General features: G+C 44.4%; 1 protein-coding gene across 1 annotated transcript in view; it reads right to left on the reverse strand.

Annotated features, from left to right (window-relative positions):
* LOC129383117 (uncharacterized) overlaps nucleotides 1-27,802 on the reverse strand; it is a 46,801-nt gene that overhangs the window by 12,084 nt on the left and 6,915 nt on the right. Inside the window, exons 2-5 of the mRNA XM_055067435.2 lie at nucleotides 15,850-16,013; nucleotides 15,625-15,792; nucleotides 5,331-5,387; nucleotides 3,079-3,203 (exon numbers count right to left, since the gene is read on the reverse strand). Coding sequence (XP_054923410.2) covers nucleotides 3,079-3,203; nucleotides 5,331-5,387; nucleotides 15,625-15,792; nucleotides 15,850-15,906 — 407 coding nt within the window. The 5' untranslated portion in view covers nucleotides 15,907-16,013. The remainder of the gene's footprint in view (nucleotides 1-3,078; nucleotides 3,204-5,330; nucleotides 5,388-15,624; nucleotides 15,793-15,849; nucleotides 16,014-27,802) is intronic.

Genomic DNA, 27,802 nt, shown 5'->3' on the forward strand with positions numbered 1-27,802 from the left:
TTTCTCACACGTATTCTGCATGTATACTATTAACTTCCTTGACGTCCGCGTTTCAGTGCTAAATGATGAACTGTCTACTACCCTATACAAAAAGCTGACAGATAGATGTCAATATTTGCACTTCGATAGCAGCCACGTTAAACATTGCAAGACTAGCATTCCTTATAGCCAAGCCTTACGTTTTAAAAGAATTTGTTCTGAGCAATCAGAGGTTCAAAAGAATTGCGGTACCCTAAAAAACGCTTTAGCCAAACAAAATTACCCACCACAATTAATTGACGATGCAATAAAACGCGCAGACGTGCATGACTGAAGAACGCTTCTTTGCATTAAGAACAAACCGACTCCCTCACCCCAGACAAATCTTGTCCTAACCCACACTGCGTCAGTCTCAAGTGTTCCGCATGTATTAAAGAAACACCACAATATTCTAATGCAAAGTGAACGCCTCAAAAACATATTCTCTGATCCGCCTAAAGCAGTATACCGTAAAGGTAGAAATATTCGAGATATACTAGCATCATCATCTAAGACTGACTGCTCTGATGCCATCGGATGCCATCCTTGTCGAAAACCGCGATGTAAAGTACGCCTCTACATGGTCACATCGCAACAGGTTACTAGTACGTCTTCAAACTTTTGTTTAAAAATCAAAGGCGATTTCGACTGCGACACAAAAAACGTAATATACATGCTTGAATGTACACTCTGCAAAAAACGGTACATCGGACAAACAGAAGGGCCTTTCAGATTCCGCTTTAACAATCATAAATCCCACGCTAACACGTTGCCCAACCTGCCCATCTCAAGACAAGTGCATCTTCCTGACCACTAATTTGATAAACTGAGAGTCACGTTGCTTGAATCTGGATTTCGTTCAAATTATGATAGAGAAGCCCGCGAATCCTTCCTTATTTACAAGTTTGATACCGTCGCGTGTGGTATGAATGAATGTGTAGGAAAATTGAGTTGCCTGTCTTTGTAGCCTGTCACTTGCCCCTTCTTCTACTAGTACGTCGCTATTCCCCTTTTTCTGTCTCTGTGTTTCCTTGATAACACAGCACATATTGAGGACATATTGACGTTTGTTGTCACGTGGCGATTGGTTTTTTACAATTCATTTCGGTGCGTTTTTATGCTTTGTATTTTAGATGATATGTTTGCAATCGGCATCGGTCTATACACGTGTCAGCTGTCCTTTGAACGATTCGGATGCATTTTGTTCGCCCGTTTTATTCGTTTTTCATGTAAGCGTGTCTTCATTCGGTTGATAGGCACATGTATATTAACTGTACTGACACCATGTAATGTACGAGGTGTGACACAAAAAAAACGAAACTGGTCAAATAACTTATTGTACTAACTGAATCAGCTCTCTGTGACATTATCACCTTCAAAGCAGTCCCCTTCAGCATTCACACACTTCGTCATTCGGTGCTGCCATTGCTGGTAACCGGTCTGGAAGGAGGTTTTTGGAAGGCCCTTCAGGAGATTCTCCGTTTTTGCCTGAACCTCTTCAACTGAGGTGAAATGAGTTCCCTTTAAGAAGATTTAACTTTAGGAAGTAAAACAATGTCGCATGGAGCCAAATCAGCTGAATAAGGAGGATGCCCCATCACAGTAATGTTTTTGCTGGTCAGAAACTGCTTGACAGATAGGGCCGTGTGAGCGGGTGCATTGCCCTGGTGCAACAGCCATTCATCACTCCACAACTGTGACCTTTCTTTCCTAATTTTTTCACGAAGTCTTTTTAGTACTTCATTGTAGTAGTGTTGATTAACAGTCTGACCCCTGGGAACCCACTCAATCATTACAATTCCATTAATGTCGAAGAAGACAATTAACACTGCCTCGAATTTCGCTTTTGACATGCGTGCTTTTTTGGGTCTTGGGGATCCTGGAGACCTCAACTGCATTTACTGTCACTTACTTTCTGGGTCATAGGTAAGAATACATGTCTCATCACATGTTACAACAGATTTCAAAAAATTTGGCTCGTTTGCAATGAGTTCTAACATGTCCACACACACGTCTTTACGGCACTGCTTTTGGTCAACGGACAGAACTTTTGGAACAACTTTCGCACAAATCTTCCTCATATGTAATTCGTCCGTTAAAATGCGTCGAACAGCTTTCCTATCCAAGTGAACCAACTCCGGCACTGCACGAACACTTAATCTTCGGTCACCACTGATCACATCACGAACTTTGGCAATGTTTTGGAGTGTAATCGCTGACCTTGGGCGCCCAGCATGTTCATCATCTTCCACGCTGTCCCTTCCCCCTGAAAACCGCTTATGCCATTCAAACACACGTGGACTAGACAAAGTTACACCTCCATAAGCCTTGGTTATTATTTGAAATGTTTCCGTGGCTGATTTTTGAATGACGCAGCACTCCCAACTGGCGTGATCGATTGCGTCAAAACTGGACGCATCAATAGAGGTGGTGTGTGGGATTACATCAGCAAAACAGTTGTTGCCAACTCCACTCTTTTTTCAAGCTGCACACTTAGTCTTGTTTCTTTTGTGTCACACCTCGTATTCTGATGAAGGCCGGACCCAGGCCGAAAGGTCAATAAACCGCTTCATACGCGCGTCTGCTTCACTGTATATATATATATATATATATATATATATACATATATATATATCGTTCTGTAAGCTGCATCTTTCGATACAGCTAAAGTGAATATAGATCTATTACATACCACTCTGAAATATCTAATTAATTTATAAGGTTGACATTAGCAAAATCCCCGCAAGCACCGTAACAATGTCATATAAGTTGTAAACCCACACATAAGATTCTCAGCTTTAAATACTCGTACAGGTGCAGCTTACGGAACTGCGATATCTATTTTTGGTGCAGGGTTGCGAATCTCTGAATTTCGTGCTTCAATTTTTTTTATATATGCTTGCCAATTTATGGCATTTCTTTTTCAAAATAATGTGGTACCAAATGAGCATTCCGCTTGCTGCAATTTCTGCAATTTAATTTTTTTGTCTCAAATAAAAAAAAAATGCATTTCAGTCAGTCCAGCTGTTGTGTCACGAGAGGATTTCTGCGTTCACTTACGTGTGCGATTGGTTGAGGGGTTTTAATGCTCCCAGACCAGCGGGGAACATGACGCGTACTCGTCCTTGAAAGGTGTAGCGCTCGTAGTTACGAACATAGGCGGCGATTTCCTCTTCCACCGGATCCTGAGCGCAGAAGAGAACACAAATTACGGGCCTTGTCGCGGCCGCTGCTGTTCACACGGACCACCAAAACACGAATCCACTATCTATTATCTCGGCGTCAGACCCGTTTTCGCGCTAAGGCAAGACCAATTTCTACTGATTGGACCGGATCAGTGGAATCTGCTGCGCGGGCATCCGTGAAGTTTACCTACGCTCACAAACTATGAAGAGCGCAGCGATAAGGAATGGCGAGGACACTTTTGTCCGTATCCGGTGTTCCACTTCCGTGTCGCTTCCTTGCGTGGCTTTTTAATGCAGAAGGTAAAGAAACATTTCCCACCAGCATCCGATAATGGTGCGTGGTCACACCTAAGCGTTGGCCAAAGCAAATCACCGCATACCTTCGAATAAGCATTGCAGCCGGGGTCATACTGTAGACCAGACGTTGCAGCGAGTACATCCCCAAAGTAATTATTGTGTGGTCGACCATATTAAACTTTAATTGAATTCTGGACCAGTAACACGCTATGGCTGGTTGGTGCAAGCGATGACGTCACCATACCACGGCGGCAGTGTGGACACGAAAGCTTCGTTTACACCGATTCCCATAGTGCATGGCATCTGCACGGTTGTTTCTATACCATACTTTTATTTTCAAGTTCAGATGCACTGGACGCAGAATTGTTAGGAGGAAACTGACACTTGCACACTCCAATAATAATAAAAAGATCAGTTGACTGGCTCTTGACTATGTCCAAAAGCTGGACATTCTAAAGGGGCCCAGCAATGCTTTCTGAACGAAGTAGGAAAACGCTCATGAACACGTGAGCTAAATATTATTTCGCTGCGTGCAGCACGGAACCCGCAATTATCGCTGTCTTCTGCGCTCTGTATCGAAGCTATTATGCTCCACCTGTGACGTCACAGACCCGTGCTTTAGCTCACAGTCATTCGGCGACTGTTCCTCGTGATGAGTCACTCCCAAGCAAATGTTCGCCCATGAGGACAGGCGCGTCCATTCTTTTGGTAAACGGAAAAGCTGCGGTCATTGGGAGGAAGCCTTCACTCGGCGGCTCCTACATCGATTCGCGGGAACGGGGAAATCGGTTGTCCCGGAAGCCACGGCATTTTAATTTGATGGGGTTTGTTACATTTAAAAGCAAAAGACTGTAGGAAGCACATGTTTCATTTCGGCCGTCGATAAATTTGCCAACGTTCCTGAAAAGTTGAAAAGAAACAATACTATAAAGTATTTAATTATTTAACTTAGCAATAAGAAATAGCACCAAAATTCTGTAAACTGCACCTACTATTACATCTGAAGCGTACAAAAGTGATGTGTTATACACCGCTCCGAAATATAGCGAGAATCTTTGAGTAGCACTTACGCAAATACCTCGTAAATATTTTAATAAATTTAGGCCAGCTGTAAATTTATATGTCAAATTTGTCCGCTTTAATTCTCTAACGGATGTAGTTTAAAAATCCGAGATATCTGTCTTTGGCGCAGAGTTACGAATGTGTGGATTTCATTATTCCTTTTCTTTCTTCCTTGCCCATTTTTTGACTATTTCTGGGAGACGGCCCAGCTTCTAAATTGAAATTCTACTTCTAGAGTCACTATAACTGAACTTTCTCGCTAAAATGTAACAAATTTCATTGAATTTCGTCCGGGCGTTATCTTGGAAAAGCCTTTTGCGATTTATGTGTTTCAATAGGCGGCATCTGAGTTGGGCCCGGGCTAAAGCTCTTTGCAAGAGCGGGAGGCAAATTCCCTGGAGAAAGAAGAAAACGGATTGTTAATCGACGCTTCCCCAGCTGAGGGAAACGTTCCATGCCGAGGAGCTGAATGGGGAATCGCGCTCTTTGTATCCCCGCTGCCATTAGGTCCTTCTCAGAAATTGCTTTGGGAATGTACTCGTTGGGATGCATCGCACTCAGTCCAGAGTTTTGAAGAGAGGGTGCATGATCTGCCGGTTTAATGTAAGATGTGCGAGGCTCCGGAATAAGTATGGTCGCGCTTTCCGCCTCCGTAGAAATGTGCAGGTGAACAAGAATTAAAATGTTCTAGGGTGGGCACATTGTAACAATTACCGATCGTAGCACCGTCTAACCTAATAAGTCGTGTGAAAATAAGAACGCACTTACCCCACCCGTTACTTCTTGAAGGCTTATGGGTATCTTATGCATCACGACTGGTACCCTCTGTGCAAAGAGAAAGAGAAAAGGCAGGGTATACGTGAATTCAAGGAAGGGTCAGGCCCTATACTTCATTTGAAAAGACTGTGGAAAATCTATGCTGTGTCCATAGATATTTGTTGCCTGCGCCCTACAGACATTGTCTAGCCAGTTTGAAAGTCTGTGTGCAGTCAAACGCCTTTACACCGAAGTGCTCGGAACCTCCAAAATCATTCGTCGTACAGGTCACCCTGCTGTATATAAAGGTCGCGCACCGTACTGTTCAAAACAGAGCAGGCTAAGCACGTCCAACAAACGAAAACATTTATTTAACATGACTTCAAGAGAGGCTTAGTGAAGTAGGTCGCAAATTTATTTGTTTTTTTTTATGTTTCTTTTTCATTTTGTGCACACTTTGTCTGACGGTACGTGCCGACCGCAGCCAACCTTATTTCACCGAGGTTCACATCGCGCACCGCGGCGAAACAGAGGAGCTATACACAAAGTAAAGCTGCAGACCGTCGAACGCCGCTACTGCCTCCCTCGCCGTCAAAACTTGCGGTTCGTTTGCGCGGTTTTTATCATCGTTGCCTTCGTCGACGTTCGCGTGCTTTCTGCCTTAGATTCGCGTCCTTAGATTGCTCTGAAGGCGTCGTCAGTTGTCAGTCATGCTTACATCACCAAAGTCGTCATCGACTGCGATGTATTCGCCAGCCATCGCACCCGCTGATGCGCGAAAAGAAGCAGCGTGCAAGATTAGCGATTCCTGGAGCACTGCAGCATGGCTATACTTTGAGGTCGGCACGCTCGTGAAGCGCGTCGCATTGCGCTGGCGCAGAGCCTACCTTGACGACGATCTGCGGAGGCCAGTGGCGCACCGGTACGACGGGTTCGTTGTAAAGCAATAATTCAGCCGTAAGTCCCTTACGGCTGAATTATTGCTGAGGTCTATGTTCCTTCGTTATACAGAGGAATCACCCTTAGTGGTCTTCGTTGTAGAGGTGTCCACAACTCACATAGAAGATAGGAATTCGACTGAGACGTGATCAATCCACAGTTATACGGGTCGTGTCAATGTAGAGGCGTTGGACTTATCACAATGCGCAAAGGGAGACACCGGATCATTACAATGTGGACAGTTTGTGTACATACTGTAAACAAGGGTACAACTGTACAAGAAAGAAAGGTGTTGAACATGTGACCTATGCGCAAGAGATGGGCAGCCTAAAATAAGTTCTAAGAAAGTCATTATCCAGACCGATCACATATTCTATAATGACTGTATTTGTCAATTTTGCTATGCATATAGTGTTTTTATGTACTGATTTCTTTTATAAAAAGGCTATGAGCGTAGCGAGCGTGGCTTTCTTGCAAAGGAATTTCGAGGCGACGCGAACATAAATAAAGCGAATAACGTAAACTTCAGAATACTAATTAACAGAAATTCAACAACTAATTTGTTAATTACCTAAAGTGTTACTAGAATCTTGGGGACGGTTGGTTATCTATGGCAAACCTGGGGGCGGCCAAACTTTCTTACACCCCATTTCTTTTAATCTTGAAAATTGCACACAAGTCGAGACAGTGAACTTTCAACGCTACATCAAGGCAATATCGAAACCGAGCATGCTGGGAGTGCGGGGAAGGCAGCCCTGGTATTTCATTAGACGGAAACGTCCCGCGTCGAAAAATGCCATAAAGTTTGACACTGAAGTCGAGGGCATTGATGGCTGTAGTGACATCGACGGGGGCAATGACTTCGACAGGGCGGTCGGATGGAGGACCTACGGCATGAGGCTTAAACGGCCGGGGCACGCAGCGCCGCCGGAAAAAGAGCCGGACTGCTCAAGTCGGGGACCAGGTAAAGAATGGCGTTATTCCAGCGAGGGGAAACGCAGCCGTTGTACATACAGTGTTTGGCGCTGAGTGGCGCCCTGGCGTAACCGATTCGAAACCCAAACTGGAAGCCGACACAGGATATCACATCACTTCTCCCCTGAGAGAAAAATGCACCACCCGCTCTCCTCGCAACAAAGCAAGTCTTAAGTTACAGAATAACGCAGAAGTGTAAGGGTTACACAATGAAGATTTTCCAATGTAAGTTTTGGACATGTTATTTATCATTATACAATGAATAGTATTTTGTCGTAGTATGCGCAATGGACATGTATCACTCAGTTGGCGTTGGCCAAATTGAAAAATAATCAGTGGAAATGCTGCTTCACTACATGTCGTTATTGAATTGAACCGAGTTGACTAAAGAGCACATGTTAGCACTGTAACACGCGTTTTTGGTGATGACATCTTTGTACAATAAAAAAATTCACGTACATGTATCTATCACACCTTCTTTTTCTAAGCGGACATCTTTGGCTTCCCCATTTTAAGAGAAACACCCAACATGAAGACTAAAGATAAACATAATTGCACTACAGTTCTGAAGAGTTTCAGAACCCGTCTTGGGAAGACGACGAGATGCACGCACATAGATCACACATGAAAGAGTTCACAGAGTACAAAAGGTAGACAGTGCCCCTTAAGACAGCACTGCTGGGTGGCTCATTCGCCCTGAGCCTGACTCGAGACAGCTCTGTGGCTGTCGTGGAATGAAGACTGTGCGTATAAAGCACTTTACACTCCCAAGAAGTTGGCACAGTCCCCCGTAAGGATGCTACAGGCCTAAGTAATGTCCAAAAACTTTTTGGCATGAAAGACAAATTCGTATGACGGTCAGCACCGTAGTGATGATGTGCCTACTGCACGTTTACGCTACAAGAAACGTAAGGTATCCCCTATACCAGTAGTAACTAGAATAAAATGTGGAAGACCACCAAGGGATGGGTAGTCACTGGAGTGACTTTTCAGTGAAGTTTTCAAGAAAATCCTGTCGTGCAGGGCATTTCACAAGTTTGGATGCATTCTTAACGTTTGCCATTCTCAAGTTTGAAAAAAAAATTATGGGGTTTTACGTGCCAAAACCACTTTCTGATCATGAGGCACGCCGTAGTGGAGGACTCCGGAAATTTCGACCACCTGGCGTTCTTTAACGTGCCAAGTTTGAGAGTATTGCGACCTACCTTGCGGTAAATCTTAAACCGACCCGATTATGTAGGACCGGACGTTCTCGAGTTACGTACTCGGACACGATTTCCTGGAAGAAATTGAGGGCATTTTGTTGCGCGCCGACGTTCCACGTAGGTCTTAACGCTATTGGCGTAAGATCTGAATTCGCATGCAACCACTCCCTTAATAGTCTGGAAGCTGTACTAAGTATCCTGATCCCAGACAAAAGGTTGTCCTTGCTTTAGCAGTTTCCTAGTGGTTCTACCAATTCAGCTTACTGCAGGATCAGTTTAGAGTACCATCGCGTGAGACCAAGAAACGAATGCAGATACTTCTTGTCATTTGGCTGCGGTGCATCAACAATTGACTTCACTTTGTTTGCCAGCGGCGAAATGCCGTTTGCACTGAACTTATGTCCAAGAAAAGTGAGCTCTGGGACACTGTATACAGAGTTTGCATTTAACTACATGCCAGCAGCTGAGATTCTGGAAAGCGCAGTTTGCAGATTTTTATCATGATCAGCTTGTGTGCGGCCCAAATCAAAACATCACTTAGGCAGCACAAGGTACATGGACAGTCTTTTAACACAGATGACATTATCTGCTGAACAGCGGAAGGCGCAGATGCCAATTCGAAAACCACAGGCTTAAAGCGAAAGAGACCGTCGTGAGTGATGAATGTAGCAAGCTCACAGCTTTTCTCGGACAATAAAACCTGATGATAAGCGGGCTGCAAGTCCCGCTTACTGAAGATAGTAGCACCAGCGAGTCGATGTAACAGTTCGTCAGCCCTCGGTAGTGGAAAGGCGTCGATGGCGATGGCCTTGTTGGGTTCTCTAAGATCGACGCAAAGCCGAATGAAATGGTCCTTCTTCCGAACAACGACGAGCGGAAAAATCCATTCGGACACTGTGACTCGTTCGATGATGTCAGCTGATTCCAGCCTTTGCAGCTCGGCGGAGATTTGCTCACGGAGAACCAGAGGTAGAGGATGCAATTTCGCTGAGACTGTTGCACTGAAGCTCGGAGACAAACGTCGTGGATGAAGCCGTTTACAAGTCCCACTTGTTCTGAGAACAGATGGACGACCTCTGTTGGAGCGTTGTGTGGAAGAGACGGAAGCTGAGCGGGGCTTGGGTCAGTTGGAACTCCTGATACTTGTGGACATGTGAGCGAAGATCCTTGAACGTCAATGCCCAAAGCTTGAATTGTAAGCACAGACGGGACTGTAGTGGCTGATTCTGTATCAGCGGTAGCGGAAACAAGCTGCGTTCGAGCAGCGGACTGTCGATGCGTTCGGTTCCTCGAACGGCAAATTGAAGCCTAATGTCCCGAAACGAAACGAAACGCAGAAACTAAATTGATGCTCACTGACGGCAGCACGTGGTATCACTTAGAGGACGAAAACTAGTGACTCGACGGCGATACTGCAGCACAACCTGAAGCCCGTGCATATTACAGCTGTTCGGACGAGTGGCGAGGTGCATCTGCTCGCCTTGGCTGAGCCGTGATGACGCTACCATAGTGGGATTTGATGCAGCGTGGTCGTACTCGGACACTATGTGTGCCATGAAAGAGCATGCCTCGATGTTTCATTAAGCAGCCTGGTGACGACGAGAAGGGTCGTGAAAGTCCGGTACAAGCTTTGGGAGAAACGAGGAGGCGGCACGTTACTGTCCGGCGCTAGGAAATCAACGCTCATAGGAAATTTGCCTTTCAACTGCTGTTTTAAAAAAAAAAATATGGGGTTTTTACATGCCAAAACCACTTTCTGATTATGAGGCGCGCCGTAGTGGAGGACTCCGGAAATTTCGACCACCTGGGGTTCTTTAACGTGCACCTAAATCTAAGTAGACGGGTGTTTTCGCATTTCGCCCCAATCTAAATGTGGCCGCCGTGGTCGGGTTGCAACCACCGCCATGTGTTCTGTTGCTGAGTCGGCGGGAAGCTCTTACGCATTCCCCCTGGCTCGAGCGCAGATGGCAGCAAGAATCAGAGGTGGGAGAGTGGGATTACGAAGCTTCTTGTGACGCCGGTTACTTGAAGCTCACTACTTGTTGCGACGCCTGTTTCTCGAACCTCGACCAGCGTTACTATTGGGTGGCGTGGCGTTGTCGGCGGGCTGCAGGCCATGGCGATCATGCAGGGACGAGACGATTTTTAGTGCGCACTGTTAATTCAATGGTTGGTGAAGGATATAAAAGAAGAGAATGAATGAATTGAAAAAGTACATTGCGGGGCCCCTTAAATTGGCCCGCTAAAATCGTACGCGGGATCTTGCTCACGTCAACGTCACGTGACATGCACTGAGTCTGGTCGGGGATGGGCGGCTGATCCCTTCTCCCAGGTGACGTGCCACGGGCTTGCATCCTCTGGCGGCAACCACTCGAAACAATCATAGCAAATTATGAATCCATCCTTCGTTTCGATTAGGCATGGTCATTGAGCATCCTTTTTGCCTGGGGTGTTACGCGCCAACCGTAACAAGCTTTAATGATGATGCAACAACCATCACGGAATCACGAACACGAGCATGGAGTCATCGACCCAAGTTAATAGGCAACTTGGTCCTCTCGGTCGGCACAGTTCTTGTCATGGTGATGTCATGCCATGCATGTTATGGATTTATCTCATTCTTGTCACGCTCGTTAAGATATTCCTGGGAATTATGTCATGGTTTGACATACAGAATATGGCATTCGTGCCAAGCATTTTGTGACGTGTCATTAATGTCACACGTGCATGTTATGGCACGCATATCCAGAATATATCCAGTTAAAGAAACGCTTATGGTGTCCTCCAATCCATTACAGTCATCTCATTTTGACATTCATGTCATGATATGATTGCCATTCATGTCAGTTCCATTTTCTTAGAAGTTATACATCAGGATATCCATATGCATGAAGGAAATGAGATGACATGCATCGCATTAATGACATGGCATGCGTGTCATACGTGATTGTCATGAATGGCATAATTGGCTTGGTATGATAGCGTTATGGTCATTTCTTTAACTGGATATGTATCAGGATATGTGTGGTGAGATATGCGTGCATGACATGACAAGAATTACATTCAATGGCATGCTCATGCATGTCTTGTCATTAATGTCATGTCATGCAATCCGTGGCATTTATGTCATGATATGCATGTGATGACATCATGCATGCATTTCATTTATATCCTGGTATATATATTGAGATAAACAAACAACCACGATGACATCATGTCATTCATACTATTGGGTTGGCCCGGAAGTCCTGGCATTTCTTTTTAAGAGAACATATTGCGTCCAAAGGAAAATGTGTTGGCAATGCTTTTTACTTTATTCGATAGACAAATATGTGATCTACAAGATAGTGTGCTTTCTTTTTCAATGTCCTATCCTATTTGTTCTTTTCAAGTCATTAAAATGGAGTGTCAAGTCGACAAAAAAACCATTTTCGACATCTTCTGCTTGTTGCGTTTAATAGAGGTGCCAAAGCCACAGACGCTGCTCGAGAAACTTATGAAGTGTATGGCGACGAAGCGATATGCCTCTTAGGACAGCTATAAATTGGTTTAGGAGCTTCACAGACAGCAATCTCGTTCCATGATGACGTCGAATTGCAGGCTTGGTTGGACGACTTCTTCGATTGGAAACTGGGTGATTTCTACCGTCGACGCATTGACCAGATTGTTCAACGTTGGGAAGAAGTTGTAAACGACAACGGAGAATACATTGATGATTGAGTTGTTTATTTATCTTTTATTTTGTTGAAACCTAAACTTAAAAAAGAATGCTAGGACTTATGGGCCAGCAAAATACTTATGCCATGACATACATGTCATGACATATATGCCATAACATGTAGCGCATCATGTTATGTATGCATGCATGTCATACCGCCCCATGTCTATTTTGATATTTATCCCGTTGAAGAAACGACTACGACGGCATCAACGACGTTGGGCGGACGGACGGACGGATGGATGGATTCAAAACGCGTGAAGTTCGCAAGGAATGCTTCGCATTACAAACTAGGACGAAACATTGAAGCCTAGTAATAAAGAATAAGGAGGAGGACTCATGCCAAACGTGAAAAATTATAACAAAAAAAAAACGGAAGACACTTTGCCGAGGCTAAAGTGTGAAACGGTGGAAGCCTGACACCATTGCCCATGGCGATTTGTTGCGTCGGAAACACCACGGCGGCACACAACTCGTACACTGTTATGTGAATGTTTGTTTGTTTATTAAATGCCTGCAACGTCGTTCTGGATGAAGTGTCTGTTAAAGTAGTTTGCGGCCACCTGGAACTGTTGCAGTGCCGTTTGTGGATCAGGAGGGGACGCGTCTTCCATGGCGGTGCCGGGGTGTAGTTGGCCATCCTCATTATCCACTTCGCTCGATTGACTTGTACTTGCTTGGCTTGCCGTGGCAAGATGGCGGTCACGGGGCTTCCGAGCTTCATTTGCCTTGGTACTTGGAGATGCAGCGAGTCGCTTCAAAGGCATTGCCTCTCTTGCGTTGGCCCGTCGCGTCCCTGGACTCTATGTGGTCGGACACGCCTCACCAGCCTGATGCATGCGACGCATACGCTCAGCCTCTCTTGAGCGCCGCTTGCGTTCAGCGGCTGCCGCACGTCGCGTGTTGGGACACACTGGTTTGGCGAGACGAAGCATCCTTCCTACACGATACCGCAAAGTAATCTGCCGTCACCGCCGCCGCCACACCACACCCAAGCAGACGGTCGCCACGCGCGCCTCGCGACAGTGACGTCAAGATACACAGCGCCCAATCGGGAGGCCGCCTCAAGCGCCTGACGACAGTGACGTGAGGGCGCACCGTCGAACACACGGCCGTCACGCGTGCCGATGTGATGAGTCATCCCGCGCGGCGCTGAACCACCCCGACAGCCGCACTTGACGACAGTGACGTCACGCATGCGAGCCAATCAGGAGGCACACACCTGTGCCTAGCGACAGTGACGTCATGACACAGAGGAGACCAATTAGGAGGCCGGAAAGCTGTGACAATTTCTACTAACGGCAGATGACATTGACAATGAGCCAATAAAGGCTTCCACCTTAGCTGAAACGAATAACCAGTCAGCGCTGGTCATGTGGTGCGCAGGCTTTATTTTGTACTAGTTCCAGTCGTTCGCTTTCAGGTTATACTGAAAGAGCAAATTTTAAATTTGTAAAGTGAAAATTTCTGCATTTTTAAAGCAAAGTGCTGCCAGAACACAATCTGAATGAATGCAGTTTTCATAGATAATGCGTCATTTTAGAATATATCTAAACGCAAAGAAATCCTAAGTAGTTAAGCTTCACACACATGGGCGTTTCTAGTGTACATTTGTTATTGTATTTGGAGAGTACACGCCGAGGTAAACCAAGAGAGCCCAGTGCGATCATCTGTAGTGTACTAGCTGGGCTGAATGGACATCCGTGCAGCTGCCTCAGCTATGACAGAAGACACTAGAATTTCGCTAAAGGCAGTGATCAAGTGTAGTGAATGCCGTCACCATTTCATGGAGAGTTCGGTCCGCAAAGGCACATCGAGAGGTTAGAACACAGCCAAAGGCATCCGATGTGAGCTGCCTGAAGAAGCGTGAACCTCACGTATAAAATGTAAGCAAAGGCAACTTTAGTCAATAAGCTGCCACAGATGTTAATATAAGAATACAGGGCAGCAACAGCCGCGGTGTAAGCAATGGGCCACGCCCGTGTACAGGCTTAACAAGCACGGAATTTGTGACAACTGAAACTGCTGATCCCCGAGACCCCCTATGGCTCGGCTTGCAGACAATGACTCTAAGCTGTATTGACAGATGAGGGAGTTCTGAACTGGTGTGCTTCGGCAACCCAGGCTGGCCATAGCAAATGGTGGAAAAGTTTATTTCAGTTCGTAAGCCCCCACCCTTCAATATCCCTTTCTCAGTTCTCAGTGGTGTTACTTCCGGTGTTTCCCAAAGTAGCGCTTTGGGTCACTTATATTCAATTTACGATAATGGCCTGTTATCTCGTATCTCCTCTCACATACCACTCTTCGCGGATGATCGCTCAGTCGTAAAATTTATTCGACAGCAGATCACCTTGCCTTTCAGCAGGGCCTCCATTTCATAACAAGTGCTCCCGCTGGTAAAGCACACATAATGCTGATAAATTTTGGCTAATGACATTCACCTCAAGTGATCCCTCTCTTTTTTTTTTTTTTTTGAACTACCCGCTTACTAACCAGACCGGCTTCAAATAGCTCGGCGTGCGTCTATTGCCCAAACGTTCATAGAACAACCATATAAAGCTACAGATCAAGCATCCCACAAACTCAGCTACGTAAAACGTAACCCTACGCCTTACGTAACCATCAAACGTAAACGTCTTTCTAGCAACCATCGTCATCTTCCTCGGCTGTCTTTTATATGTGGCGCGCTCCGGCACGCATGCCTCGTGCCTCGTGCTGTGAGCTGCGAGATTATAAAAAAAGAACTTCAAGAAGAATAAAGAGCATCTTCGGCTCCTGCCACCGGTCCGAACGGTTCTCAGGTCTTTCGCTCGCTGACTCATTGTTGTAGCGGACCTAACCTCGGTCCCTATCGAATTCATCAGCCCAGCTGTGCAAGGACCTGCCTGATAATGACGTCAACATTTGTGATCCTGGAAACTTTCGATGTGAATTAACTGCATCATTCTCATGAGCATTTGCTTTCATTAATTTTCTTATTTACTGATTTTCTTTTTCGATTTAATACTTCTGTTATGTTTACTGAAAACGGAGACAAAGCACGCACGATGTCGACGAGGAAAACGCGTGTCCTTCGAGCTTTCTTTGTCTTCATTTCCGGTCTGCTCATTCGAGGTTCGTAGTCCTCATATTCACTATGGCTTTGATGTGACCCTACTGGGCTAAGAGGCCTTCATGTGCTTGTCCCAATGGTGAGCACACTCTCAGCGTTAGGAGCCGCGTGAACGTGAGCAAGCGCGGACGAGAAACGAAGACCCGTATTCGCGAAGCAGTCCTCAACAAAATGGCGCCGGTCAGTCATGATACATACACTGTTAGCGAATGCAGTCGACCAGCGACACGCATTTCTTGCGACATGGTGTTTCGTGAATTCGACCCCCATGGCCGAATTCGCGGGTCTTCCTGAGAACCAAGTTCAGAGTAAGAAGTGCTTTGCGAACACGGGCTCAGATTCGGTGCACGTGCGTACCTCAGCGATGCGAGCTTCCGCCTGCGCCAAGATTCCCGCGTCCGCACTGAGGAGCCTATTGTTCGGAGTGACGCCGTTCCAGATGTCATAAATAAGGCGGGACATGTGTAGCTTCGCCGAATGCGCCGTGACGTACTCGGCATCCATGAGAGGCCTAACTCGAGCCATCTGCAAGCGAAAAACTCGTCGTCGTCACCAAGGCGAATCGGCGGAGAACGCGCTCACCTCTAGTGTCGGAACGCTGTAGTTTTGTCCTTCATACCAGGGGAACGCCGTGGTCATCACGAGGTTAACGAGGGGGATCAGCTTGTACGCCTCCACAAGGTCCTCCGAAAAATTGTATGCAAGTTCGCGAAAATAGAAGCCCAGTTCATGAGGCAAGGGGGCAGCTGAAAGAAAGCAGAACTTCAAGTTAGAGGCCGCGGGTCGCCAGGAGACCCACGGAGAAAGGAACTAAATGCGAACTACAGCTCGGGGGTTGAGGATTCGATTTGTGGCCACGCGCAGACTGCATTCAATGAAGAGTAACGAAAAAAAAGTCTTCGTGTACCTTCCATACACGAGGGACCGTACTTTATTTCTTTCGCGCTTCTGGTACTGGCAGTTCGAAATAGAAATTTCCGGTATCGCAGTGCGTGTAACAGTCGTACAGATTACGCAAGCTCCCAGTTTTGCGTATTTCGTCTTCAGAAAAAAGTCACCTTTGGATGGTTGTCTGCACTGTCAAAATTTACGTTCTATGTAGTTCCATGCGTACTGGAAATGTCAAAAAACGTCGAGAATAGCTCTGAAAAATAAACGACCAGCAGCTCACTCATAAAAGCATTCCTTGAGTGGTTCGTGGGTGGGAACGTTTACATTCCACAACTGCGCTATGCGTTAGGAGGCATGCCATAGTGGAAGGCTTTGGAATAACTTCGACCAATCGTGGGTCTTTTTAACGGGCGCCTGCAGTAACGTACGCAAGTGTTTCTTGCCTTCAACCCCCATCGCAATGTGGACGCCGGTAATCGAAGACGCTAATTCGTGCTCGGCAGCGCTACGTTTCAGCCACTGAGCCAACGTGCCATTTCATACTAATACTTAAGCGTTAGCGTTACGAGCTTGTCCAACTTGAAGTGAGCGCAATTTTTTATGCAATAAACTACACTACGCGCACGTGGTGGGCTATATTAGTCTCAATTTCTCTAAATCTCCCGTAAATCTCCTGTCTCCTCCTTAAAAGCTTCTCTTGTACGAGTTCCTTGTTATGGGTAATCTCGTACTAATCACCGTGAAAAAATTATCCTTTTTTTGCGTCGCATTAATTTGTTTCACTCATTCGTCCCAAAGACAGCCATTTGGTGTAACTGCTTGCACACCTCCGCTGTCGCCATTTTCAACAGTTCCGCATTTAAAGCTGCCACTACAGATTATTGTTTACACAAACCGCTTATGATATGTACTTCTTGGTTGTTTTACCACTCCATTCTGCAACGCCTTTTGGACATTGAAAGTATCGAAATAATACGAAAATAAATAAATAAATAAATAAATAAATAATATTCAGTCAGAACTACAAGCTTACGTGTCATTGTGGAATGCATATCGAGACCTAATTCACGCATAATAATTACCGCAAAACAATACATTTCGTTTTATCTTATAATAGAACAGCTTGCGCGGATCCAAGGGGGATGTCCGGGTGTCCTTACCCCTTCCCTCCTCTCCCTTTAAAAACTGTTTTCGCAGCGCCCGCGTAAGGCACGTGACCAACTCATTAAGTCCTTTTTCCCGGCTGTTGCAGTTCTTTTTCTCTGGAGAGACAAGAAATGTTAACTCACTATTGAAGAAAAGCCCCTGTAGCATAAAAAAAACTCGTTATCATCATTATCGATACCAGCCCCCTTCGCCCACTTGAAAAATGTAAATACGCTGTAACGGAGAAATTCTTTTGCTCGACATCCACTGCAGTCTACTCTCTGTATCACGCGGTTTTATTTAGGCCATCAATATTTTCTGTCTTCATTGTTGAATATTCCAAAATTAAAAAAAAAAATTAACTGGACAATCAATCTTAAAACTCTTACTCGGCAATAAGAAGGTTGTCACAATTTTGCGAAGGGCATCCACAGAGATTTAAAGACCATAAAATTAGCGTATTTTACACTACCATGGAAAAATGCCACTAATTTGTGAGTAGGACATTTGCGAAAGCACCGTAAACTGTGCAATGGTTTCTCGTAAGCTGTGAATTCGCAAATAAAGTTTGCCCTCTTCAGACTGTCTAACATATGCCGTTTACAGGACTGTAATATCTGTTTTTGGTGCAGAATTGTCCATTTGTAAACCTGGTGCTTCAACTTTTTTATTTGGCGATTTGCAAAACTTCCATTGAAAAATGTGACGCTTTAAATCATCGTTCTCCTTCAGACAAATCGTATGATTCAGATCTCTCTCTCTCTCTCTCACTCTTTCTCTCAAATGCGACAAAGTCTATTCAGTACGGTTGAGGTGTTCTCTAATCAGGGCATTCTTGCGTTTCACGTGTATTTGATTGGGGAAATGATAGTGGGGTGGTTCCAGCAGGCATAGACGCGAGTACATCGAAAAAAGAAACGCACAGGGCAACGCTACCAGCGTTGTCCTGCGCGTTTCTTTTTTGCATGTGCTCTCGGCTATACCTGCTGCAGACATCACACTAACATCATGCACCAACTGGCCCAATAAACTACCCTACTCAATAGCTTAGGAAAATCAACGTTGGACCCTAGGTTAGGCTTATTCTTAAATCTGCTATTCTTAGCATCTCGGCGCAGAATCCCACGTTTAAGCTTTTATATATATATATATATATATATATATATATATATATATATATATATATATATATATATATATATAAGCTGTGCTACCATGCTCACATACAGGACCAACTTATCATTCTACCCCAGTACATACACTCGTTCACGCATGTCAAATGAAAATTCGGTTCTGCCAAACCCGCATCTCCAACCGCAAATGTTTCGGGATCACGAACGAGAAGAAATTAAATTACATAGCAGGCAGTGCATCTAGCCTCAAGTCGTAAAGCTCACTGCACGCTTCTTCCTAGGACTGCCATATTTGTAACCTTATTTCCGTCTGAGCGGGTTAAGCCGCAAGGAAATTAGGATTTTTCGCGACTTTCGCAATTCGATGGATGTAGCGGTCACCTGACGTATACATCCTTCTTATCGGAAGCTACTAGAACATCGGAAAAGTGGAATTGTCTTCCCGACCAGACGACCGCCATTCCAAGTCGCCACACTGTTGCAAGTTTAACATTCTGTAAGCTCCCAGTTTATGGCTGATTAGTAACTTTCTTGACTTTTTGCCGCTAGTATCGTATACTTTTTTGCTTACTTCTTATTTCAGTTTAGTAGTAGGCAGATTTGTATAGGTTCGAATAATTTATTGCATTAATCATTTTATGACTGCGACCACTTGTCTCCTTATTGTTAAATTCTTAAATCTGTGACACAGTTTTCGTGAGCCTATATGATTTTTCACCATCACTGCAAGGTGACGATATAATTAGTAGTAAAGCATATGCGGAGGCATAAGTCGGCCAACTAACTGATTAGTCGATTCACTCAGACTCACTCAGACTCAGATAGACCGGTGAGTTTATATCTGAGCGAGACCGGCTCAGTGGCAGATTTGTAAGTTTGACTCCGAGTGAGTCCGGTAGAGTAGAATTTCGACAAGTTGGAGTCTGAGTCATCCCTGCTGAGTAGAATATTTATTGAATGTGAGTTCGAGTGAGCCGAGCTGAGTGGATTCTTAGTGAATCTGTGTCCGACTTGGCACTAAGCAAAAAAAAAAAAACATTCGGCACAACCCATCTCACATTAACTGTCAGCGGTAATGCGCTAGCTTTTTTTTAATTTTTTTGAGAAGGAAACACTTTATTTAAGACCCGAACGAAAAGTACAAAACGCTGCTTGGACCGGTAGTTTAAAAGCTAGTAGCCGGTCCAATGCCGACTATGCATATAGGTTATAACAGACGTGCAGCAATAACAAGAAATTTCACCATTCTCTTTGGTTAGATAAATAATACGATTTACAAATCAGTTCAAAATCTCTAGCTACCTTTATCAATATTCGTAGTTCATTCCAAACTTTTACGCCGGCAAACTGAATTAACCATTCACTGTAACAGTTGTTACACTTTGGTAGGTTGAAATTGAAATGAGAAGCTTGCCTATAGCAATACGGTTTGGAAAAAGAACATACTCGATGCTAATGGAGGGTTAGGTTGGTCTATGTTTTTTATCGTGACGCAGATCTTATGATTTCGCAGTGAGATAAAAGATAAGATACCGAGCTCTTCAAAATAATTTGCACTTGAGAGGCAAAGTGGGTTGAAGCTAATGATGCGTAATGCCCGTTTTCGAAGACGCTGTAAAGATGATAAGTACGTTACACATGCAAGTCGCCAAAATTCAACGCAATAGCTAATGGGAGAGTAACAGAACGAAAAGTGTAAAGATCTAAGCATGGATGAGGGAAAATACTGCCTGGCTTTTATCAGAGTGTAGCACCCAAATGCTAATTTTTTACAAACATTCTTGACGTGGTCCTTTCAATGTAAATGACTGTCTAAAAAAAACCTAAGTGTTTGAACGGAAGCATTTGCTCAATTAAAGTGGCGGCTAGCGAGAGAGAAATTAAACTGTATTCAAGTGTCCTTTGTCTTGAACGAAAAATGACATATTTCGTTTTTGCTGCATTCGACGTCAGTCGATTACCTGAATACCGGGAAGACAGAGCTGACAGTTCCATCATTATACTGTTCTGCAGTGTTGTAAACGAATTACCGGCAAATGTAAGTGCCGCGTCATCTGCGTGTATCAGAATTTCTGAAAAGTGCAGTGTCTGAAGAATACCCTTTATGCAAAGAGAAAATAGCAAAGGACCTAGAACGGATGCCCGTGGTACACCGCATAATATATTTTTAACTTCCGATGCGAAATCATTAATTACCACATATTGTATACAAAATGATAAATAACTCGAAAAGGATTTCGGCCACACAACGTATTGCCACCACCGAAAAGAGTCATGCGTGAGGCATGTACTGCAGCAGTACCTAATAGAGTTACTGTATATGGCTCCAGCAGGGGAGCCAGAGTTGGGCTTCTGTTTTCCACGTGCCGCTCCGTTGCCATTCGCCAAGCGCAGTCACATGGAACTCAAAATTGCTGCAGAGAAGCCGATCTAGCGCGACGCCGTTCCTCCTCGTCAATTCCAGCGCCATCGCCATCAGTGCGGCGCATTTTTATTGTGTCGGGCACAAGCGGACGTTTTTGCGCGGATGCATTATTTTTCTGTGCACAGCTCTGCATGCGTTTTCCCTTCGCGATATATTGGCTGGGGCGGGGAAGCCATTGCAATCGAAACATGCGCGTAGCAAACCATACCAAGCAAGCGCGAGTAAGAGCTGACGCGAGCAAATGACTGTACGAAACGAGCGGTCCTGAAAAAATGAAGCTCTGTAGTGTAGCCAATAATCAACCAGTTACGCCCGGAATTATATACCGCTGCGCAAGGATATCGCCTGTGCACGCCTCGTACCTTGCGCAGTGCTGTAACTAGCTTATGAGATGGAATATAAAAGGTGCGCTCAGATATCACCGCCCGAGCACTCCGCACAGATGGTTACACAGCGAAGGTGAAACGTGCGGCCCCGGTGTTTATCACTGAGTTAATCCCGACGGTTCACTAAAAGACGGCTTGCTAGGCTTCCGGATCCTCGGCTCGCAGTTGCTGCTTGCGCTCGGCTGCACGATCCTGTTCTCGTGCCCGGTCTGCAGCACTGGCACGGAGTAGACGAGCCCGTTCCCGGTTCTGCTCACGACGTTGCTGATCGAAGGCTGCCTGCTCCTCCCGAATACGTATGACGCGTGACCTACCCATTTCGGAGCCGGAGAGAAACTGCTGCGCGCGCTTTCGGCTGCCATGGAGAGCAACAACGTCAATACTGGCGCAGCTAATCCAACACCACCTAGAGATTATTCAGCCGCTATGGGAATGATGGGTAGTATATTGATCTGTCTCATTTTTGTGCTTGTGGATTCAGACGTTCTTGTCGCTTTTCTTTTTTTTTTGCAAGTGCAAGTGCTTTATTTTTCTTCACATAATCATGGTTATAGAGATATCGGGACCGATAGCCAGGGAAGGCTAGTTTGCGGTCCAATGACAAATTACAAAAGACAGGTCAGGCGCAGTTTTTAACAGCACAGTATTCTGGAACACGTCATGAGTTATACAGACAAGAAACATTCTGAAAATACTCGTACACAATGAATTCAAGTAAGTTAAGAGACTTTTGTTATCAAGAAAAAAGAGTTTGCTACATTGCTTGAAATTACGTGCGGTTTTAACTTCTAGGGGTAAAATATTCCAGATTTTTTGGCCACTGAATTCAATTAACCTTTCGCCGTATACATTGTAACACTTTGGTAAGTTGAGTTTACCTTTTAAAGCATGTCTTGTACTGCGAGTTGGAAATGAAAAGGCGTTTCGAGGAATATGAAAGTTAGTGCATAAAATATTATTAACTGAAATTGAGATCTTATGATTACATAGTGCATTAACGGATAACACATGTTGTGTTTGGAAACCATCATTAAATGTATCACTGGTATAATTTGAAGCGCTAATTGTCTTTCAGGGCCCTTTTCTGTAGTTTATGTAAAGGTTGTAAGTATGTTATGTAAGTCACGCCCCATGATTCTAAACAATAACTAATATGGCAATGGCAAAACGCATAGTAAGGGGATTTGAGTACTTCGTGGGGGAAATATTGTTTTGCTTTAATTAGACAGTAACTACCATATGCGACCTTGCATACATTATGAATATGTGCTTCCCAATGTATATGCTGGTCAAATATGACGTCCAGATATTTAAACGAATCAACTTCTTGGATGGGGCTTTTATTTAACGTGATATTTACTTGACTGGTGTCAGCATTGTTTCACCTCGATCGAAAAACTACATATTTTGTCTTATTGCTATTTAAAGTCAATTTGTTTTTTAAGAACCATGAAGAAATTTTTGATAACTCGGACGTCACATGCGTTTGCAGTGCAGAAAGTGTGTCTCCTGTGAATAATAAAGCTGTGTCATCTGCGTACGTTAGAACGTTTGAGTTCTGAAGAGCATTAGGGAGGTCATTAATGTACAATGAGAGTAACACAGGACCGAGCACTGAACCTTGTGACTGTGCTGTATGTAGAATAATAATCACCCATCACTACCATTTGTTTCCGTGAGGATAAATAGTTGGAGAAAAATATTAGGGAGTCCTTTGTGACGCCATAACATTCAAGTTTTTGCAATAGCATTATAGAGTGAGAAACGGTATCAAATGCCTTCTTCATATCCAAAAATATTCCTACAATTATTTTATTATGATGAAGTGCAGAATTTATTAACTGCGAAAGTGTTAGGACTGCTGTTGATGTCGATCTGGAGGGAACAAAACCATACTGCTGCGGACAAATTACATTGTTTTCAGTTAGAAATTGCTTCAATCTCTTGGAAATTAGCTTTTCAAAAACAGTGTTTACCACACTCAGAACAGAAATTGGCCTATAATTCTCTGGTTGGTTCGAATCTCCGGACTTGTATACGAGAACGACTTTGGCTGTTTTTAATATATCTGGATACGAGCTGGAAGCTAACGCTAGATTGAATACATTGCATATGGGACTGCAGAGAATGTCTATACTGTCTTTTAAAATCCTAGTGGATATATCATTATGACCAGCCGCTTTCTTTAGATGCAGTTGATTTATCGTTGATATAAGTTAATCATGGGTTATTTCTTCTAGCTGAAAGTCGTTGTCAACTATTCTAGGTAGGGCAGGTACGGGATTACAAGATAAAATCTGGTTAGCCAAATTCGTTCTTATGTTAGCAAAATAATAGTTAAAATCATTAGCTATTTGTGTCGATGGTTTATCAGGTTGAATGCTCTGTGTTTTGCTTTTTCTTATAACTTCTTTTACGATTTCCCATATCCTTTTCGTATTGCCACTCTCGTTCCTAATAAGGTTAGTATAGTATTGCTTTTTCGATTTTCTAATCTTACTAACTGAAATATGTCTAAACTATTTAAAGCTCTCCGTGTAATATGAACTTGATTTGTTGCATTTCCATTTACGGTAAAAAGAGTCTTTCTGCTTTAATGCTTCCAGTATAGTATTGCTTATCCAAGGACACACTGGTCGCTCGTAATTGTGGCGCACATATACCCTTGTAGATTGCTTAATGGCATCGCAGATGCATTGAATAAAATTTTCAGATTGAGTATGAACATCACACAAATCAAATACTTTCCTAAAGTCTATCTATGCATTGGAGCAATCGTCTTACTTCTGCATAATTTATACAGGAAGATCTTCTATCGCGTGTATTACACAAGGAGGACATGTATTTACGAGGTAAGAAGAGAAACGTGGGGCTGTGATCTGCAATGGTAACATCGTAAACACCAGCTGATACATTAAATTCAATATTACACAAGATGTGATCAATAAGAGTTTCGGAGTGGTTTGTAATACGTGTCGGAGAACAAATGACATTTTTTTAGATTGAGTGATTCAAGTAAGAACATGTAATCATAACAATTCTGTTTTAAACGATCAATATTAAAATTTCCGCATACGACTATTGTGTCATCTGAGGAAATAAGGTGTACCATTATTTTCTCCATTCTTGCAACAACATCATTCATGTTTGAAGAAGGAGGCCGGTACACGACTCCTACTTTGACACCGCATTTCAATTGAACAAATAGAATTTCAGCATGTGACTGACAGATCGAGCTTTCAGGGAGCGTAACATATTTAATGTAACTTTTAATAAATAGTTCCACTCCTCCACCTCGGGTCGTCCCCAGTGGTGGTTGCGACACTGTAACATATCCCGGTAGCTGGACTGTTTCACCCGTTTTTAGCCATGTTTCTGTTAGAGCTATAATGTCATAATTAAATGTATGCTGCGATAAGTATGCTGATAGGCTTTCGAAGTTTTTTCCAATACTGCGTACGTTGCAGTGCAAAAGTGAAAAATTATCTTGCTTACGATGTAAGTCTTCAAGTTCGTCAAGGTTATAAGCCATTAAAACCAATTAACGTCGTTACCAGGGCTGCTAATTCCAAGTGTTTATACAAATTGAGCAAAATCTTCGGTGCTTGTGATATGGACCACACGTGAGTTTTCAGATTTCCTCATTCGAATTTTTCCGTCCGATGCGCATGTGAATTTCCAGCCTTTTTCTCGTTTTGCTTTCAGTGCAAGACCCAAAAGAACTTTTTTTGTATGGAACAAATGTTCATTTATAAAGATCGTGGTGACTTCGCAATCAAAACCCAGGTGACTCGTGCTAATTCATTGTTGTTGTTTTTTTCCTTTTTCAGAATTGTGTTCCTAATATTTCGAGAAGCAAGCTTGACAATGATGTTTGGTGCAGTTGTATTATTCTTTGTAGGAACGCGGTGTATCACATCAACGTTTGAGTCTTTAATTTCTTAGTTCAAGCAACTAGAGATGGCTTGCATTGTGGTACCGAGGTTCTCTCTAACCTTAATTGGAACACCTTTGATTTCCAGGTTACTATTACGACTGTGTTGTGCAACGGCAGTCAGCTCTTGTTTAACATTCTTCAGTTCCTTTGACAGGCAAGCTGTTCTCCTTTCTTATTTCAATGTTGTCCGACTTGACTGCAGCGACTTCCAATTTGATTCGTTCAAAACTCTGATTAATGAAGTTCATTGCTGATTTCACTGATTTCATTTCGCCCTCAATCACTTTGATGAGATCGCGTTTTAATTCTTCGTGATTCCTTGCGATTTGTGCAGTCAAATCTGACATTGCCTTAGTCAGCTCCTTTATAGTACTCATTTTGATAAGTTTCACCCAGAGAGCAGTCCAAGAGCTACAGTGCGCGCAAAGAGAACGTTTCAAAATGTCTCAGCACATACCTGCGTGAAGTAACGTTTGCGGTTAAATGCCCTCCTATCCTGCAGCTGCCTGGACTGCTCTCGAACGATCCTTTTTGCCGGTCAGTACAGCGCTTTTATAGTCCTGGAATGACGTCACGGTTCCGTCCGGGGACGTTGTCTGCAGCCTCCAGCGTAGTTTCCAACTACAACAGTGTATCGATGCGCTGACACGTGCGAAACAAGTCGCGATCTGACGGCGATATGAAGTGGATGCACTGGCCTCGTTGCAGACGGGTTCCCTGGGTGGTGCCTAAACGACGGCTTGCTAGGCTACCGGATACGCTTTTACGCTTTATCTGCATTCATTGTCCTAAATTGAAAGGAATAAAACAATCTCAGTGCCCTTCCACTCTGTGAAGAAGGATCACCAGCGAAGTTGTGTAAGTGGGCCCCTTAATGGCGAACTACACCTCCGCCACGGGTCGGCCCGGCATTGCACTATCTTCGGTATCGGCCCACGTATGGGGATTGCTTAACGCCTGTTTCACCTCCGCCGCGGGTCGCCCCGGCATTGCACTAACTTCGGGATCGGCCCACGTATGGGGATTGCTTAACGCCTGCTTCACCTCCGCCGCGGGTCGGCCCGGCATTCCACTATCTCCGGGATCGGCCGAAAATTTCCTTGGACGGTAGAAGTATACAGCTTCGCTGTAATATTTCTTAAGTGCATAAAAACCTGGGAACACGCACAATCACTGCTAATTTCGGCGGTTCCAACGCGAAACACGCCAACCGTCTCAACGCGTTGGCTTGCCCGCGAGAAATTCCTAAAGGCGTTCTATGCCGACTGTCGATGAATGCGCACATGGCGTAGTGGTTTCAATACCGCGCCTCTGTGCTAGAAGTCCTTGTTCGAAGCTTGCTTTAGGACAGTTTTAATAACATTTAACTTAACATAGCGCCGCACCTTGTTTAAAATGAGGGGCTTACAAGGACGCAGTTCAGGCAAATTCATGTACTGTCCATCATTCCCATGCTAGCTTAACCACGCCGCTTGCAGCTCCCGTAGACACTAGCGCCATAGTTCCCTCTACTGATTGATGAAATTGTATGAAACCTTATCTCTCTCACCCTTCTTTCCGGACACGCTGCTCCATCTAGTGGCACTGCCGAAAAGTCTACGCGTCGCCTCCGAGACGAGAAGCGTGGGGCGGCGGTGCCGGGGAACGCTGAGGATGTTCCTTCGCTTGCCGGACACCCATCGGCGCATACTCAGTGATCCAAGTTGGCGAGACGTTCATTGAAGAGCGGCATCCGTAACGCAGCTCACTAAAGCTTTGGCATGAAAGGCGCTCATTGAAAATGTCAGCCATCTGTCAGCTGTCAGAGAATGTCAGCCGACACCTACCCAGCGGATTTGTGGCGCAGCCTGCTAATGTGTCGGGTCGCTGTTCTTGAGTTGCCTTTGTGACGTGGGTTAGGTTCCGCTCAGCATCGGAGAAATTTAAGTTATCTTTTTAGTCCTTGTAGAGCCTCACATTCCGAGTGGCACACACCTATATTTACCCAAGTTGGCGTCAAAAACGTTCGTTGAAGATCAGGACAGAGCGCGTAGCACATACGCCGTGCTCTAAGTCGGCGTCAAAGTGTTTCTTCGCACAACAGTGTCTACAGAGTCCCGTATCTACAGTGGTACATGTCGGCGTCGAAGAGCTTCGCTGAAGAGAGGCACGAATGCACATAATGGTACATACTCAGTGAACCAAGTTGACCCGATGGTCAGTTTCGAACCCTGTTGCCTCAGCCCATAGAGCTTCTCGCCATGTTACCTAGAGGGAAAGCTGTCGCTGCTGCGCTGTGGTATGCATAGGATTGCCGGTACATTGTGAATTCGGATTGGTATCGTTCTCGGAGAGCCACGATACCTTGAGGACGCGCTTGGAAAGCACCGTTCCGTCTGTCACAAAGATTCCTTCTCTGTAGAACAGCACGTAGAAAGCTGTTTTAGATTTAATATTACACAAAAACATGCTTTCTTTAATTATGAGATCTTGTTATTATTATATGAAACGTAAAAAGCCATCAGTGGGCCGCTAAAATTCGAGGACAGACGACAAGATTCGCTCTCGCTTTAGAAGTTTGTTGTCTGTTCTTGCTTTTCTTCGTCTGATTGTTTATTTTCTTATTTATTTATTACAT

Source organism: Dermacentor andersoni, chromosome 3 (assembly GCF_023375885.2).
Source record: "Dermacentor andersoni chromosome 3, qqDerAnde1_hic_scaffold, whole genome shotgun sequence".
Lineage (NCBI taxonomy): Eukaryota > Metazoa > Arthropoda > Arachnida > Ixodida > Ixodidae > Dermacentor > Dermacentor andersoni.